The sequence below is a fragment of the Phascolarctos cinereus genome, unplaced genomic scaffold (assembly GCF_003287225.1).
Source record: "Phascolarctos cinereus isolate Bilbo 61053 unplaced genomic scaffold, phaCin_HiC Scaffold_4;HRSCAF=312, whole genome shotgun sequence".
Taxonomy (NCBI): domain Eukaryota; kingdom Metazoa; phylum Chordata; class Mammalia; order Diprotodontia; family Phascolarctidae; genus Phascolarctos; species Phascolarctos cinereus.
Window position 1 is genome coordinate 680832832 of NW_027555847.1, and position 18716 is coordinate 680851547.

General features: G+C 51.2%; 2 protein-coding genes across 3 annotated transcripts in view; both read left to right on the forward strand.

Annotated features, from left to right (window-relative positions):
• Positions 1-14944, forward strand: part of PALM (paralemmin) — a 31182-nt gene extending 16238 nt beyond the window's left edge. Inside the window, exons 3-9 of one of the 2 annotated variants that reach the window (XM_021008955.2) lie at positions 2274-2354; positions 2878-3008; positions 4992-5133; positions 6113-6134; positions 6789-6848; positions 9135-9266; positions 10834-14944. In XM_021008955.2, coding sequence (XP_020864614.1) covers positions 2274-2354; positions 2878-3008; positions 4992-5133; positions 6113-6134; positions 6789-6848; positions 9135-9266; positions 10834-11366 — 1101 coding nt within the window. In that variant the 3' untranslated portion in view covers positions 11367-14944. The remainder of the gene's footprint in view (positions 1-2273; positions 2355-2877; positions 3009-4991; positions 5134-6112; positions 6135-6788; positions 6849-9134; positions 9267-10833) is intronic. The other variant, XM_021008954.2, reaches the window with a different exon arrangement.
• A 475-nt stretch (positions 14945-15419) lies between these two features.
• MISP (mitotic spindle positioning) overlaps positions 15420-18716 on the forward strand; it is a 28646-nt gene continuing 25349 nt past the window's right edge. Inside the window, exon 1 of the mRNA XM_078154180.1 lies at positions 15420-18166. The gene's annotated coding sequence lies outside the window, so the exon portion shown is untranslated. The remainder of the gene's footprint in view (positions 18167-18716) is intronic.

Sequence of the window (18716 nt, forward strand, 5' to 3'; positions counted from 1 at the left end):
TCCTCATTTGTAAAAAGCCGGATCTCCTCGAGGCCAGGTCTCAGGACCGATGATGAGTTTCTCTCCACGTTTAGCTTCTAAGCTAATTCTAAGCTAATTCTGTCATCATGTCATCCGTTGATATTGGGCTCATCCTCAAAGCCTTTCCAGCCTGGGACAACCTGCCAGAGCTCAAGCTTCGTTGGCAAAAACTTCAGGAACTCAGGGTCACCTCCACACTGCAGGGATGCATTGGCGGAGAATTTTCATGTTGCAATAATAAAAATAATTCAATATTTGTTATTAGAATCTGTGATAAAAGTTAATTAATAGTAATGAGTATTGTACTTATGGACCTCTTTGCATTTTAGAAAACTTTCCCATCCATGACTCCATTTATTCCTGATGACAACAAGATGCAATATGGCATAGTTGATAGATGGCTAGCTTTGGGATCAGGACCTGTCTGTGACATATACAGGTTGTGTGACGCTGGGTCGGTCCCTTAACCTCAGTGCTCTCAGCAGCAGTCAAAAACTATCAGTGTTGGGGCAGCTAGGTGGCGCAGTGGCTAGAGCACTGGCCCTGAAGTCAGGAGGACCTGAGTTCAAATGTGGCCTCAGACCAAACACTTGACACTTACTAGCTGTGTGACCCTGGGCAAGTCACTTAACCCCAGTTGCCTAATAAATAAATAAATAAATAAAATCCCTCACAATTTAGGCAGATATTAGAAAAAAACTATCAGTGTGACTCCCTGTGTTGCTAGAGGAAGCTTCTCTTGGAAATTCCTTACCTGAATGAAATCACTGGTGTGGTTAAAAATGAAAAAGCCCTTTCCATGGCTGAGCAGTCATGGTGCAACTTGGACAATAGTCTAATGCAGAAGTGTTGGATTTAGAGTCAAGGAACCTGGTGGGTTTGAATCCTGGCTGGGCCACTTAGCAGCTATGTGACCTTGGATAAATCACCTTACCTCTGGGACTCACTTTCATCTCATGTTAAAATGATGGGGTTGGACGAAGTGATAACAGCTCTGAATCCAATGATAAATCTCTGATTTAGGCGCAGTGGAGAGAGTTCCAGCCTTGGAGTCAGGAAGACCTGAGTTCAAATCCTGCCTCAGACACTTGACACTTCCTAGTTGTGTGATCCTGGGCAAGTTACTTCACCCTGATTGCCTCACCAAAAAGGAAGGAAGGAAGGAAGGAAGGAAGGAAGGAAGGAAGGAAAGGAAAGAAAAAAAATCTCTGATTTAAAAGTGAGCCTCAGAGAGGGACAAGGACTTACCCAGGGTCAGGCAGTGAAGTAGTTGGACTAGACCAGGGGTGGGGAACCTTTGCCCTGAATCCAGTTTGGATTCAGTCAAAAGGCTGCACTTAGGGATTTAGAAGGTCACAGGTTCCCCAGCCCCTAGATGAAGACCTAGAGCACTGGCCTCCTGACTCCATCCATTTTCAAGTAGGCCACGTGCCATGCTGCCAAGACGCTGTCTTGTCTATGACTTGGGAGGCCAGAGGGACAATCTTAATTTTTTTAAATTTTTAGGCAATTGGGGTTAAGTGACTTGCCCAGGGTCACACAGCTAGTAAGTGTCAAGTGTTTGGTCTGAGGTCAGATTTGAACTCAGGTCCTCCTGACTTCAGGGCCAGTGCTCTATGCACTTTGCCACCTAGCTGCCCCCAAAGGGACAATCTTAGCTTTGCTTCATCCTCACCTTGTCAGTGGGATACCACCTCTTTCCTTCTCTGTACTCTATTTATAAAATGAGAGGATTGGGCACTACCGGCTTCCTTAATCGAGAGATGGTGGCCATACTGAGACGCATTTTAAAGATACTGACAATGTAGGTATTTGTTTTTTTGTTTTGCTTGACTATGCATATTGGTAATAAGAGTTTCAGTTTTCTTTTTTCTTTACAATGGGGATAGGAGTGAGGAGAGAAAACCGATTTTTTTTGCAAGTAAAAAAGTTAAATTTAAAATTTAAATTAAAAAAAAAAAGAGGGTTGGAATAGATGGCCTCTAAGGCCTTATTGACTCTGAGATTCTGACTGAATCTTTCCTAATGGGTGTGATTAAACCTGGAGTTTCAGAGAAGGTTCAGGTTCAAGATCCATTGGTAGATAATGACACCTGCTGGTGATTGGTGGTATTGCAACTCAGCTCTGCTAGCTCTCATCCTAGCCATGGATCCCTCTAAGTGAGGAGTTTTGAGATTCAAGGCATGTGGAAGAATAAGATGGTTGGAAGCCCTTTTTGGCGACTGACTCTCCCTTCACACCTGTCCCTTAGGAGAAGAGAAAGAGGCAAACGGAGATCGAGAATAAGCGGCGGCAGTTGGAAGATGACCGGAGGCAGGTGCAGCATTTAAAGGTACCTGTCCCTGTGGGTGACTGCGCCCGCAGCCTCCCCTTTAGTTAGGATCTGGAAGAAGGGCAGCAGTTTCCTTTAATATGGTCCATGGGAGATGCTCTCTGAAGGAGGAGACTAAGTAAGCTCTTAAATTTGGCTCTGCCTCTGGGTTCCAACCCCAACTCTGCCATTTGTCACCTGTGTGATCTGGGATCACTTAACCCTTCTCTGCCTCGGTTTCCTTATCTGTAAAATGAGGGAGTTTGACTGGATCTTTTAATGTTCCTTCCACCTCTAAATCTAAGATCCCCTTTCCCACCTTTGGTACGTACTGTGTGATCCTGGTCAAGTCACCTAACTTCTCTGTGCTCTAAGACTTATAAATTGCAGAGAAGGTACCAGCCTGCATTGACAAGGGAGGAAGGAGCTCCCTGGGAGTTCAGGGATTCAGCCCCTCTCCCTCTGATCCTATGAGTTGCTCAATGTTTAAGCCTGGGCTTTGTGGTGGGAGACATCACTACCCGCCCCCATCTGCCCTCCACAGTCCAAGGCCCTTCGGGAGCGATGGCTGCTGGAGGGGGCCCCCTCCACCGATTCCCAGGAGGATGAAGTGATGAAGAAGCAAATGCAGGAGGACGAGCAGAAGGTCAAACAGCTGGAGGATTCTATCCTGAGGTGGGGAGGCAGGGCTTCTGTCTGGTCAAGTCTTGGTGGTGGTGGGTGGTATGGAGGAGGGGCTGGGTCTGATCCCATCGCTGTCATTCAGGTGTAAGCATTTATTAAGCACCTGCTAGGTACCAGGTACTATGCTAAGCACTGAGAATACAAAGACAAAAATGAAACAGGCCCTGACCTCTGGGAGCTTATACTTGAATAGAGGACGATATGTGTACTCATGTACAAGTGTATGTAAAAATAAATGTGGCACTGGCTCTTGCCTTTGAGAAGTCCCTGGTCTGAGTGGGGAGATTAGGCCTTTGCCTCAGCTGCTGGGGCTAGCCAGGGGGATGGGCATCCGTCAGGTTGAGAGGTGCTGGGAATGCAATCCCAGGGGGGATTCCCTGGTTCCTGGCCCAGCCCAACATTAGCTGGTGGACTCACTCTCTCTCTACTCCACAGAAGCCAGAGACTGAGCCCAAGCCAAAAGCCTGGGGAGGGGGAGGGGATCAGGAAGAAGATTCACTTTCAGTCCTGGCTAGGACAAAGCCTCAGTCCAGCCGGGGGGGACATCCGGGCTGGGGCCTCAGATCCTGCTGGGAAGGGAGCCGCCATCTGCAGAGAAGGAGACGACTTCCCGTGGTTGTTTCCCTCCTCCCCCAGAATCCAGGCTGAGGACTTATTCCGTTCAAGCCCCTCATTTTACATTAGAGGGCAGCTGAGCCCTGGGAGGGAAGAGACAGTGAGTCAGGGCAGGGCCAGGCCTGGAACCCAGGTCTTCCCATATGACATTTGGACATGGTAACTTTTCACAGAGATATTTGTAAAGCACTTAACACAGTGCCTGGCACATAGGTTCTTATGTGCTCTTTTCCTTCCCTTCTCCCTCACTTGGCTCCATCAGAAGGGGACGGCTGGATGCTCCCCATGACTCCTGAAAACTAGCTGAATAGGAGCAGCTAGGTGGCGCAGTGGATGGAGCACCGTCACTTAACCCCAATTGCCTTTAAAAAAAAAAACTAAGGAAAAAAACCTAGCTGAATAGTGAGAATATGGAGGAGGAGGCCCCATGACACCCCCACAGTCCCAGACCCCTTCACCAAGGTTTTCAGCCTTTTGTATCCCTCTAACGAGTCTTTCCTAGGTCCAAGATGGGGCAGTGCCCACCTGTTCCTTACCTAGCTCTAGAGTGCTTTGAGATCCTCTGTAGTTCTGTGCCTGGCTGTGGGAAGGGTGTGGTCACCTGGGGGGGCTGAGGGACCTCTGGCTCAGGCCAGAAGGAAGCCACACCCCATGGGCTCACTACTTCACCCAAGCCAGCTGTGTTTGGCTTTTTGGGGGGGGGATGTTGGGGAAAGGGAGGGGTAGTGGACAGTGGGAAAACCTGGGTCCTGTGAGTTATTCTTTCCAGAGATTTATTGTGCTTGGGAAATGGGTGTCTATGGTCTGGTTAGCCCGTCACTCTAGGAGAAAGGGTGTGGTCATTGGCAGGTCTTTGGAACTCTTCTTTCTGCGGATTTCCCTGAGGTCCTCCTCCCTCTCCCCCCTCCGCAACTCTCCCTTTCCTAGCTCTAACCCTCCCCCCAGCCCCCTCCCTGCCCCCCCACCCCGGCAACTTTTATGTGGAAAGAGACTCAGGCTGGGCATCACAAGACCTAAGTTCTAATCCAGACTCCAGCTATGTGATCCTAGGGGAAGTGTCACTTCCTGTCTGACTTAGTTTCCATATCTATAAAATGAGAACTAGATGATCTCTGAGCATCCTCCCAGATCTTCAGTGACTGGTTAGGTAAAAGACAATTACTCTTATTTTGCTAATGAGCTAAGAGGTTAAATTATATACTCTATTACTCACAGATGTCAGAACTAGAGGAGTGCTTAGAGATCATCAATCCATTTTACTGATGGGGAAACTGAGGCCCTGAGAGGGGAAGGGACTTGCCCAAAGGCACCCAGTGAATCAGTGACCAAGTCTTCAGCAAGGATTCTGTCCTGCCCTAGGTTGGAGACTGAGCTAGAGATTCTGGAGACGGAGGACTCTGTCCCAGCTACCAGGGAGAATGTGGTGGTCCCGGCCCAGGTCCCAGCCCCAAGCCCTGTGAAGGAGGAGAGAAAGGAAGAGAAGATCCTTAATTCCCAGAAGGTGAGGTCCCTGCTGCAAGCTGGCTCTAGTGGGGTTAGAGACATTGACCGCCTCAAGGCACATCCAATCGAGGGGGAATCTTGAAGTTTTAAGATCTAGAGGGACTTGAAGAGGGGGAGAGTGTCAGTTTGGGAGGACTTCCTGGAGGGAGTGAATGGAACCAAGCTTTAGCATCCCTGTGTCCCTTTCCTTCTCCCTCCCAGTAGCAGCCGGATGTTGGCCATCCCAGGCAGTTTCCTCCCTAAGATGGCTCCATTGACCTCTGTCAGCCAGTCCAGGACACACCTGGCCTTCCTGGAACAAAGGCAGGGTCTCCTGGACCCTCTGCTCCTCCCTCTCCTTCCTCCCCTGGCCTCCCATCTCTTCCCCTTGGGATCCTGTTCCCAGGAGCCTGGCCCTACCTCAACACCCTCCGTGACTAAACCCACTTTTTGTGGGCCCTCTACCACCTGATCCACTGGGATCCAGAACATCAGGGCCCAAAGGGGCTTTGGAGATTGGCTCCATTTTAGAGGTGGAGGAAGAAGCTCAGTGAGGGACAGAGGCTTCTCCTAAGTTATGTTGAGTTGATACTCTGCACCCCCTCCAGGTCCCCCTTGCAGGAGTGCATTGTAAATGTTTAACAACTAGTTCTCCAAGAGTTTAAAAAAATGTACGTAGGACATACTTTGACTTTTAGTCTTTTTAAACATTTTCTCCATGACTTTAAATCTCGACAGTCAATAAAACAATAAACTCACGTTTGCTGATTTCTGAGATGTAAATGCTCACGTTGGAAATCTAATAATTGGGTTTCCAATTTGTCCCTGGATTCCCCTCAATTTTTCTTTTTCTGGCTAATGCGGGGCACCTGTGCAGGTGGAGGGGAGGGGTTCTGGGTAATGGGGAAGACCCAGCCTGCCCGGGTTAGGTCTGTGGGAGGCTGGGGGACCAGGCCATTGGAACCTCAGGGTGACCTTTTCCCTGTTTTCACTTGCAGACCCCAGTGGCCTCACCCAGAGGTAAGTGCCAGGGTTACATTGAGAACATTTAGGTGGGGATGATGGTGGTGCCCTCTGGTGGTGAGAGGTGGGGATGTAGGAGAAACTGCTGGAGGGGTCCCTTTCTGGCTGCCCAAGCCTGGTTCCTTTGGAGAAACTCAGAATAGCAGATGGTGAAAACTAAAAGGTTGCTCAGAGATCCTCCTTAACCCCTTCATTTTTTCATATGGGGAAATAAAGAGCCAGGGAAGGAAAGTGAGAGCTGGTACTAGAACTCAGCCTCTTGACTCCCAGGCTCCCTAAATGTATTGCAGCTCAGGGTCTCTTCTCTCCTCCAGTCTTCCCACACCCCATTGCTTCTGTCCCTAAAAGAGTCGGCCTAGGTAGTGGAAAGAGCCCTGGGTGTGGGGTATGGAGACTGATCCAAGTCTGGTCTCTGTATGAATTTGGGGAAATGCTTTCCCTTCTCTGGGCCCTATCTGAAAATTGAAAATGATTCCTATGGCCTCTCCCAGCTCTAAACCCTAGGATAATATCTTTCTGAGCAAGTTCCTTGTGTCTGGGTCTCGGTTTCGGTTTGTGACATGGGATTTTTCATCTGGAGAATGTATTCTTGGGGCAGGGCTAGGTTCTGTCTCTCACTCATGTCCCCTGATTTTGCTTCTTCCTGAGCAGAGAAGAAAGTCACCAGCAGCCCCATGAAGGTGGTGGAAGGCACTGAGATGATGAAGGCAGGTGGGTGGTAAACCTCTTTCCCCCTTCTGCACCCCTAGGAGGCCTTTGGGCCAGCCCCTGCTGCCAGGGAAGGGTCCATTGTCCTCTAGAGCCACCTTCCTGTCTCACGCTCCATCGCTGTCTGTGACATTCAGCCAACTTTCAGTTATCTGGGAGTATGGATTATCTAGGCAGAAGATGACATGCTAACTAGCCTGTTATGGCCTAATGAAACCATCCCATTGTGGCAGTAATACTGGAGTAGGGGATGGCGTTTTAGATTATTGGTGATTTTTCATCATCTGGGGTTAGTAGGGGCTGGGGGCTGCTGAGAGCTGGCTGGGGGCCTAGCCCATATCTGGGCTGGAAGGACTTTGCTCTGAAAGCCTGGTCTAGAGTTCTCGGAGGACTCCTCAGGTCACACTACTGCAACAGAATGTCCAGACTGAGGCCTTCCCAGGTCCCTCTGCTCAGGGCCCTGGGTCTCTCCACATGGGAGACTCTGTCTGCCACTCTCACGGGCTGGCCCGTCTGCTTTGGCTGCCCCTCCAACGCCACCCTCCCCTCCTTAGAGGAGTGGGCTCTCACTCGCATGGTGGCCCTAACCCAACTCTGCCTCGCTGCTTCTGGGTCCCGAGTGCCTGCAGCTGTCTGGATCATTCGCTTCCCCTCCTGCCTGTGACACTCTCACCCCTGCAGGCCCCAGCCCTGTGTGGCCTGATCTCAGGGGAACCAGTTCATTCTTCCAGCAGAGGGAACATTGAAGACAGCAGGGTGCAGGAGGAGTGAGTTTTCTGAGCCCCAGGTCCTGGGGTGACAGCAGACATTTGCGGGCAAGCTGGGGGAGTTCCTGTTAACACAGCATGCGATCCATCCTGTGTGGGTTCTGAAGAAGGGAGAGTTGGCACCCAATTGAGAAGAGTATAAGTGTTTGGAGGCCAGACTATGCTGTGAGCCTTTCATGTAGGAAACTCACTTGGCCAGAGCAGAAGAGTCACCTTGGAAAGGGGAGAAGGCAAGGCTATAGAGGGAGTGTCTCCATTGTTAGCCTTAGGAGTGGAGACTGGCTATAAACCATTGGTGCATAACTCTTGAGGTACAAAGGATCTCAATTGGCCAGAAGAGTGGACTAGATATAATAAGATAGAATGTAATAAGAATAAATAATAAGTCCTACATTTGTGTTTAAAAGAAAAAATAACTGCCTAAGTGATTGGCGGAGGCATGACTAGGCATAGTAATTCCTAGGAGAATTCCGGCGGGCCAGTGAACAGCATAGTGCAACAGTAGTGTGATGGGGCCCCCAAGAAGGCCAGAGCCTGGTAGGTGATAACCCCGTTCTCCTCTTCCCTGGTCAGACAGCCAAGAGCTCTGGGTTTAGCTGTAAGACTTTATCTTAGCACCTCATTAGACTGTAAGCTCCTTATGGGCAGAGACTCTTTCACCTCTTACTACAGTTCCTGGCACATAGTAAGTCTTAATAAATACTGATTGATTGATCAATGGATTGATGTGTTAGGAAGGACATTACTAAACAGAAGAGGGTGATCTGGATGATTGGGGGCAAGGGAAATGTTGGAAGAGGATTGGGTGAAGGAGTTGGGAATCATTAGCCTGAGGAAAAGACTATGAGTGGTGGGCATTGGAGAAGTGACAGCTGTCTTGGAGTCTTTGAGAGGCCATCATATGGAAAAGGGCTTAGAATTGTTCTGCTTGGCCCAGAGGCCAGAACTAAAAGCAGATGTCAAGGCTAGTCATGCACCCACATCTCCCTTACTCTGAAGCCAGGCCCATATTACTCTCATATATCATATAATCTTCGTATTTAAGGGTGAATGGGATGTAAAGACCATTTAGGGTAACAGATAGAGGAACTGGGGTTCAGTAAGGGGAAGTGACCCAAGGTCACACCAATTGGACTGTTAAGATTCAAACCCATGTCTTCTCACTCCAAATCCAGTCCGCAGCATGGCCTGTGTTGAAGAAGGGGCAGCAGCTGGAAGGGAATCTGAAGGCCCGACACCTTGTTGGGGGAAACTGAGACTCAGAGAGGGGAGGGATTTGCCTGAGGTCACCCAGCTGAGCCAGGATTTCTAGCCCGGGTTGGCGACTCCTAGCTCCTTCCTGTGCAGTGGAGCGTTGCCCTGTGCGGCCAGCGCACTGTTGCCTCTGCTTGACCCTCTCTTTTCTGCTCACCTGCTCACCTGCCCACCTGCCTTGCTCTTTTGCTCGCTTCTGCTTGGCCCAAGGTCGGGGCTGGGGCCTGGGATGCTCGTGTGGTAATTCCTGTCCCCCTTTATGTCTCAGCCATGTACTCTGTGGAGATAACCGTGGAGAAGGATAGGGTGACTGGGGAGACGAAGGTTCTGTCCAGCACCACCCTGCCCCCTCAGGAGCCCTTTCTGCAGGGGGTGAAGGTGTATGAGGACGAGATGAAAGGTAGGCCGCCAGCCTCCCTCGGGATGAGGCCCTGATGCAGCCTGGAGGAGCGAGGACCCAGCCCTCCAGGGGCGGAGGATCCCCTACACCTGGGGGTTCTTCTCTCAGCAGCCCCTGACAACCTGTCTTGGTTCACAGTCTACACAGCCTGGGATTGAAATCTCCAAGTCCAGGACACCTAGCTGAAGGGCACTGGTGCCCTGGGAGTGTTAGTGACCAAAGAATATTAGAACTAGGAGGCACCTCAGAGCATACGGTCCATTAACCTCCTATTTTATATTGGGGGATATGAGGCCCAGAGAGTGGAACCATCTTGGCCAAGGGCACACAGCTCATGGGCTCCCTTCTGATGCTTCTCTTGAAGGAGGCTTCTGGATTCCCCCCTCCCCCCTCTACTTCCACCGGAGGGCCCTCCCACCAATAATCTGGACACTGTTCCTAGGGGATTCAGAGCCAGCCAAACTGGACCCAGGTTGCTTGGTGACAGAAAGGTGATCCGTCTCCATGGCAGCCGTGGGCTGGCAGGATCCCTGACCCTACTGCAGCCTCTTGGCAGCCTGAGTGTCTCTTCACCCACTCCTGCCTGGTGCCCTGGCCTCACCCTCACCCCATGCCAGCCCAGTGCCCAGATTGGGTGGAGCAATGGTGCCACCCAGTGGTCAGAGCAGCAGCTACCCCTCCCCCTGGCCTGGCCCTGCCTGGTTCTATTCAGAGGAGGCTCAGGCTGGGGGCCCCCCATCAGGACCTCGCTCCCAGGCTGCTGATGCTGCAGGAACTCGACACTGTCTGTCCATGAGCCGAGAAAGAACACGGGGCTAGATGCCAGGGAGATTCCACCCCAGCTGCCCTACTGAACTGGCTGTCTGACTTTGGGGATGTCACCTGCCTCCTCTATACCTCTCTTATCTGTAAAAAGGGGCCATGGCCAGAGAGTTGTGGTGAAAGTGATTTTAAATTCTGAGGTCAAAGTTCTCAAAAAGATTCCTTAGCTTCCAAGCCTTTGGGGCTTTCCAGTTCTTTAGGGGATCTTGTTCACAGTTGAGGGGAGACGGGTGTTAGAATCAAAGCAAGGACCCTTGGGTTCAACTTGCTCATTTTACATTGTGGAAAGTGATGCCTAGAGGAGGGATGGGTCTTGTGCAAGGACCCAAGGCAGGAAAAAGGAGGAGTATCCAAATTAGAGTTTTGTCCACCCTTCAGGTACCTCTCTGTTCCCCAGAGTCACCCTTACCGGCCACCGCAGAGAGAAGAGCATCATTCCTCCCAGGTCCAGTTACTTAGCGTAGGAGGGAAAGAAGTAGTTCTCTCAAGTATGAGGTCAAAGCTCTTGGCCTCCACAGAGTGACCCTTACTGATTACATTAAGAGGGAGAGATGTAATGGTCCTAGATCCAAGTTCAGCTCTTGAGCCCCGAGGGTCACCTTTGCCTATTACCATAGGGCAGAATCAGTATTCCCGGCTCAAACACTGGCTGCAGCTCTGTTCAGCCCTCCTTCCCAAGATCACTCAGTCTCACAGTCTCGTATCTTGTCTCTCCCCTTCCTTTTTTCCTTCTTGCCCCCCACAGTGGTTCACGCAGTGGACGGCACCACGGAGAATGGCGTCCACCAGTTGAGCTCCTCAGAGGTGGACGAGCTGATCCATAAAGCAGATGAGGTGACGCTGAGCGAGGTGACGGTGACAGCAGCTTCCGAAGCCCGGGGGACGCCCGAGGTGGCCAGGTCCACCCCCCGGCGGGAGATCACCGGAGTACAGGCACAGCCGGGGGAGGCCTCGGGCACCGAGGCCAGCCAGGAGCAGCCAGTCACCATGATCTTCATGGGCTACCAGAATGTGGAGGACGAGGCCGAGACCAAGAAAGTCCTGGGCTTACAGGATACCATCAAGGCTGAGCTGGTGGTGATCGAGGACCCGGCCCCGCCCAACGGGAGCGCCCAGGAGCCATCGGCCGCTGCGGTCACCGCTGCCCCAGACGGCAAGGAAGAGAACCAGGTTGGGGAGAAGCCAGATCTCCAGAGCCCTCCAGTAGACGTCACAGCCAGCGCAGACAAAGACCTGGATATGAAGAAACATCGTTGTCGATGCTGTTCTGTAATGTGAGGCCCCCAGGACCCGTTGTCCCCTGGCCCTGACACCGCCTTCGAGCCACTCTGTGCCGTGCCCATGCTGGCCATACTGCCAAGGCCCAGCGTCTTCACACACACACACACACACACACACGCCAGATTTTATTGACATGAAAATCCCTTTATGAAACAGAAAATCAGACCTTATACCTGTTTCTCTTGCAACCCTTAACGTACTCCTAACAACACCCACACACCCATACTCAGAAATAAACACACTTGCACCCATGTGCATACACAGAGACACATCCAGATCGATGATGCCCAGTCACCCAGACACAACTCAGAATGATGATGCACACTGTTCCAGAAACACACATGATATTTGGTGACACTGAGAAATATTGTATGCAGGGACCCAGGACCAGATTACACAGACCTACAACACACACACACACACAGGGAAGCACTCCAGATACACAGTCAGACAAGTGCATCCATACGGACACACGGACATTCAGATAGACAGAGATATCAATCCAAGCGACACATACCCAACCTAGCCGCCGTCCCCTAAACTCATTTGCAAACACACAGATGTACTCTTCCCTCCCTCCCCCCCTTCTTAAACAAGAACGAGGACTGTGCGGTTTGTAAAGGGTTCACAACCCTGCCTTGCTGATGGAGCAGCAGCGGCGGCCCTCCCGAGTCCCTGCCTCCAGCCTGTGCCCGCTTCCCACGCCAGCGGGGGGGTGGGGTGGGGAATGTGAGCCTGCAGAAGGAGTCAACGACAAAGTCTCCTTTTCTGTCCTGAAGTGTGGTCCAGTCGAGTGAGCGCTGGATTCAGAGGCAGAGGGCCTGGGTTCACAGCCCAGCTCTGCTACTTATTCTCTGTGACCTTGGGCAGGTCACTTCTCTTGGCCTCAGTTTCCTCATCTGTAAAATGAGGGTGTTGGATAAGATGGCCTTGAAGGTCCCTTCCGGCTCTAGATCTTTGGTCCTGTCCTTTGAAGAGGATGGATGGGTTGAGTTTCTGGCCCTGTTCTCCCACCTGTCTTTGGGAGGTGAGGGATGTCATTGAAGTATTGAACTGGATCCAAGTGGTGGTCCCTGTCCTCCTGGGGATGAGTAAACCCTGTTGGGATTTTGTACCTCCCTGGCTCTGTGCCTGTGAATGGATTAAGAACTTCCCAGTGTGGGTGTTTTCTCCCAGGGTCCCCCAGCTCTCCCTAGGAGCTAGTTGTTTTTGGCCCTGCTTATTTGTGATGACTCAGGGAGGGCTGTGGGAAAGCAGAACTTTCCTCCTTTCTGGCGCTTGTGAACCTCTAACCCTCTGAGAAGAGGGAGGTTGGGATGGAGAACCAGAATTGGATATATGAGACTGTGTGGATGAGGCCTCAGCTCCAGGGTGGGGGTGGAGGGGAAGACAGTTCTTCCCTGGACACACTCCTGGCATGGATGATGGGCTTTGGTTCAGTGAAAACTGGGGCTCCTTTCCTTGCCCTCAGCAGAAGGACTCCCAAAGCCCTTGCTGTCTTGAGTTTTGCTTGGTGAACTTTTGCTCTAGAATGTAGGGACATTGTTGGAGATGCTGCTCTGAACTCTGAGGCCTTCGTCAGGTACAGAGGCCAGGTCTAGAACCTGCTGGTGAGTCTAGACCTCCATGTTCCATTTCCCAAAGTGGGGACAAGACCTAAGCCTCCCAGGGCTAGGCTATTGAGATGGTCAGTCTGGACCAAACTTGCCCTCAAATGCTAGCTTCCCCCTGGGACCAGATTAGGGTGAGCCAGATGCAGTCGGGACATGGGGTGGCAAGGGGCAAGGCCCTCTTCCCACCTGTGGGCAGCAGGTGCCCCTACAGAATCACAGCAGTGGCCCTTGGAGACCTTGGAACCCCTTGCTTTACAGAGGGGAATGCAGTTGCAGAAAGGTCGGGTGACTTCCCCACCAGAGGCACTCAACCTCGCCCAAGGTAGACCCAAGGCCGTCTGTTGCTGTGGGTAACCCTAGCATGCTTCCTCCTAGCTGATCGTGCTCTCTCCCCACCTTGATCCCCTGGGCCTTCTCCATCTGGTGCTTCTCTCTTTGGCTGAGCCAGGCCCAGGGTAGGAGGGGACTTGATTTGGAGCTGCCAAGAGACTCCTCTTTCCCTCTCCTATGCCAACTTCTCCTGTCTGCTTTGCTGGCCAGTTTGGGCTTGGTGGGGAAGAAAAGGATACACCCTTGCCTCTAGCCCAGGATGGTCTAGAAAGACCCAAAGTCTTGGAGCTGGGTCCGGGGCCCAGGCCCAGCTGTGGGAGCTGGGCTCTTTGTGAGCCCCTCCCCCTGGAGTAGCCTGGCCCACTTTCATGTCCTTGCTGAAGTGAGGCCGGCTCTCCCTGGCTTGCTTCTGGATCAGGGTTTGGTTTATGAAGGCCAGTCTAGGCTGGCCTGTGGTCATTCTTTTAGTGGACCAAGGAGTTTGGGGACAAAGACTCCCTCCCTGCCCTTGTGATTGCTCAAGTTAATCACTACCAGGAAGAGCACTTCTTTCACACCCATGACCCCATGGTCAAGTAGTTCCCATTTTGTGAATTCTAAAAGCTACAGGCCTACTGAGCTAGATGTCAGTGCCCAGGAAAATTTTATTCTAGGGAATTGGAAGTATTTAGAAATGGAAGTAAATGGTGATCACCAGGAGCCAGCATGAGTCCACTAAGATGAAGTCCTGCCAGCCTCTCCTTTCCTTTTTTGACAGGGTTATTGGGTCATGGAAGGTTAGAGGCCATCCTTAACCACCCTGCTTTTGGCAGTCCTAACTGGTGTCCCATGTGGTATGAATAGGGGTAACATAAGGATTTCAATGCTAGTGATATTTTTCCCTCCAAAATATTAAATATGAAATTATGTATGTACCCAGGATACTTGTGTGGCAGTTTTTCAGTATGAAAATAGATATGATTTCCTCTTATTTTGATCTAACATTTCCCTGACTGCTGCCACCCCTCCCCCTAATTCTGGATATATATGCTAGAAATATCCCCACCCCCAACTGCTTGGAGCCATTTCTTTAACCCAGAGTTGTCTGTGGGAATGATTTTGGGTGCCCTCTTCACACACATACAACGTATACACATACATGCACGTGTGCACACTCATGTCCCCAAATCTATGTTGGCTTTGAATTCCCAAGACCTCTCCCTGCCCCCAGCTCAGTGCCATGAGCCAGAGACCCTGTGGGCCATGTCTTGAAACAGACCCCTGGGGCCCAGTGGGGGTGGGCTCCCTCCAGGCAGGTCCCTGCCCTTGCCCCTGATATGGGAGGGGTACAGCATCCCCACAATGCCTTTCCACTACTCCATCTCAGCCCACAGACCAGAGCAGGGAGGAAAGGTGTGGGCACCTTCACACCTCCCTCCTTTGCCTATTCTGTCATTCCAGCTGATTCTCCCCCTCCCCAGGTCTGCCCCAACTCTGTGCCTCCCGTAAGTGTCCTTCCTTCTCTCTGCCCTCTTTCAGTGAAAAGGCCCTTATGAATTCTGCTCACTGTTTGTAAAGACAAAACCACCCCACAAAACTCTCCTTCCTCCCCCTTTGGAGATGCAAATAAACAGTGTGAACAGCTTGCCCCTACCAGCTTCCCTGATCTCTTTCTTGGGGAGGGTTAAAAATCTGGAGGAGCTTCCTGGAGGAGGCAGCACCCTGGGCAGCTGGCACCTGGGGCCCCATGCTGGTGGGTGTGTCCACATGAAGCCTGGGTGATTAAGTCATAAAAAGACGTGGCTGACGGCTATAGCTGCTGATGCAAGATCCATGGGGCCCTTTAGGCCCTACTAACTTCCAGGATCCCAAGGGGAAGTTTCTTCCAGGCCATTTTGGGGTCTCACTTTTCCAAGTGGGAGCTGGGTACAGGTATGGGGCTCCTAGAATGGCCCCAGCTTATGCCCAGTCTGGGAAGAGGTGAGTCTAGACCTGAGCCATGAATTCCAGCCCCACTTCCCCTGTGCAAAGCAAACCTTCACCTGAATTAGAAGGGCTGAGTATGGGGCCCAGGGTGAAGAGTCGGGGGCCTGGGAGGATTTGGCAGGGGGTCAGGGCGGGGCAGTGAGGTAGGGGTCGGGAGAAGAATAGGATCTTTCCTGATTTTTTTGTTAACTTTGCCTAAGTTATTCATCAATATTGTCTGGAGATTCCAGGTGGGGGACATTTTCTCCCTGGGGCTTCCCTGCCCCATCCATGGGCAGTGTCTGAGTTCCAGACGGGGTTCTGTCCTTGTCCCTTTCCCCCAGCTCCTTCCTTGTAGCTTTCTTGCCCAGGATTTACTCTCACCTGTTGCTATAGGGAAAGGAATGCCTCAGTTCCTGTTTTGAAGGAGAACGGTGCCGGTGGAGTTATATAGGGAAGAAAATGGGCAAGGGCCAAGCTGGTGGAGAAAATCTGGCCGAAAACATTTCTGAGGATCCCTCTAAGCAGCTGGCTTTTAGAGAAGGTGTCCTGGCCATGATGGAAGAGAAGATGGCAGAACCAAAGGGGGAGGGTCTTGGTTAGACTTGAGCTGGTGGGACTGGGGGCAGAGCTAAGGGCATTGGGTGAGGGAAGAGTGAATTGTACTGAGATTTAGGATTAAAGGGCCATAGATTTAAAGCTATGCAGGACCTTGGAGGTCAGCTGGTCCATCCACTTGGTTATCCAAATGAGGAAACAGGCCCAGAGTGGTGAGGTGGATGCCTGTTTGCAGAAGGGCTGGACAAAGTCAGCCTATCAGGTTCCTTCTTGCTTTGGGAATCTAGGCATCCCCTTGGGATCCGGTCCCTTTATTCTGGGTCTCCCCAGATTGTTTGGTCATTCCTCCCATCCTAGATCATTGGGATACTACACGTGGCATAAGGATCAAGGATTGGTGGTGATGGAAGGTGTTTGAGGAGGTAATACTGGATGTAGGAAAGAGCCCCCATTGGTGGGAGTCAGGAGTCCTGATCCAATAAGATAATTGTGAAGTGCTTAGCATAATGCCTGGCATATAGTAAGTGCTATGTAAATGTTCGCTATTGTTATTAGTGTCACATTTTTTTTTATAGCTTACAGAGCGACTTCTCAACACCTAAGTTTTCCTTATCTGTGAAATGAGGGTAACTGCACCTGTCCACAAACCAGAAACCAGTGGAAACATTTAAATATAAAGAACCAGAATGGGGAAGGAGTGGACAGTTCAGAAAGGGTTGGTCATGGAGAGTGCAAAGGGGGGATCTACTTCTCATTCCCTTCTTCCCTTGTGGGGATGTTGTGAAAAGACAATGAGAGAAGGTATGGAAAACAGACCCTGGATTCTTCTTTGTCCCCTTCCTCCAGACTGATCCCTGGGCCCTGGGTGCCCACTGGCCCTGACCTGATCTAGACCCAGCCCAAGCCGTTTCCCCTCAAAGTTGAGCTACCCCCGTCCGTGGCAGGTGCTCTGCACCATGATCAGGATCCAGGTAGGAGCCCCACTGTTTCCCCCCCCCATACCTTATTCACTACCATCCACCAGCCACAAAATCACGATCCCTTCTGCCGCCTGGATTCCTTGAACCCTACACTCCCCATGCTCAGACCTCTAGAAGTGGGAAGGCCTGTCTGTGCTGATCACTTGCTGAGTGACTACAATCCCTTCTTTTTGGACCTCCTTTATAAAATTAGAATAATTACACTTCCCTGTCCCCGAGTCTTCTTTCCCCCACCCCAGTGTTGGCTTCTAGGAGTCTCCAAAGTCAGCTGGAGTCCCTGTCCTCTCTGCTGGTCCAGGAGGGACCTGCAGGAATCCAGATGAGTGTCACAGACAGAGGGTTAGAGAGAAAGAAGGTGGCTTTGAGTGGGAAAGGAGGGACTCAGGTCCACAGAGGGGAAGGCAGGTCCACTGGATGGGTAGAGAGGCTTAGTCTGGAAGGAACATAATCTCTTTTCAAGTATCTAAGGAAACACTTGTAGGAAAGGCTCAGACTTGTTCTGTCTGGCCTCAGCAGACAAACTCATGAGAAATGGATAGAAGAGGAATATGTAGGCTCATAAGACAGAGCTTACAAAGAATTCGAGATATCCAAAAGTGGAATGGGGTGCCTCATGTGGTAGTGAGTTCCCCATCACTAGGGGTATTCAAGTAGAGGTTGCAGGGTCATTTGTCAGGGGTTTCAAGGGAATTCTGGTGCAGGGATCTAGGTCGGGATTCCATTGTTTAAGGTCCTCCTGGGTCTGTGATTCTGGGACTCAAAAGACCCTGGATTTTCGAGAGCTTTTGAGTCAGAGTTTCTTTGAGTAAATCCCCTTCTCTCTGGGTCCTCTACTTCCTCATCTATAAAATCAGGACGTTTTACTACATGATTTCTGAGACTCCTTCTAGCTCAGAATATGTGATCCCAGCAATTTCTAAGTATTATTCAGCCCCTGAGAGGCTATGAATAAACCCTGTTCTTCAAAGCTGGAGGCAGGAGAGAGGATAAAATCGCCTGGGGCCTACAGGGGCAAGGGCTGACCCCACAGGGCCCCAGCCGCTGGGAAGCCTTGGCATTGGGTATTCTGTCCGCCCCAGCCCTTGAATTCTGCCCACCTGAAGTAGGGGGGAAGATATCATCTTTCTGGCCCCTCCTGCCCAACGGGACCTGGACTTTGTTTCAGGAGCCCTTGAGGGGGGCAGGGCCAGGGAACCGGGGAACCAAGCTCCCAGGCCACACCTGCTCCCCTCCCTGGCAACCTGAGCAGCTGGGCGGGGCCCAGGGAGGTGGGTTGGGGCTGGGCCAAGTTGGGAGCGGTCATTTGGTCATTTCTGCCTAGGGAAGTTGAGCCAGCGGTGTCTTAGAAGCAGAAGGACCCAGCTCAGGGACGGTAAGTGAGTTTCTGAAGGGGAGAAGGGGGCCCTGGAGGAATGGGGCTATGGAGAGATGGAGGGGGTGGGGTGAGGTCTGCGTGATTGTTTCTGTGTGTGCCTGTGAGGGTGAGATCGTATGATTGTCTTTGTATGGCTAGTAGTATATAGATTTTCTTTGTGTGTTTCTGTGAGAGAATGTGTGTGTGTGTGTGTGTGTGTGTGTGCGCACTCGCGCGTACATCTTTGTGTACCTGAAGGGTTGGAGTTCGTGATTGCTAAATGTCCTTTCCAGTTCTAAACTTCCTAATTCTGTGCATGGAGTGAACCGGTTTTTCTGACTGTGAGTGTAAATGTGTTCCTTTGTGTGGGGGAGGGTGCATTTGGAGAGTGCATCTGCATAAACACATTTCTGAGTGTGAGATTGTATGGGAAGGGTGTAGAAGAAGACAGTACACTGTGTAAATAGGAGAGTTTGTATGGGGCTGTCCTTGGACGTGTAAGTGGGAGTACGTGATTCGTAAGGTCATAGACTTCCAAATGAAAAGGATATCAGGCATTGTCTAGCCC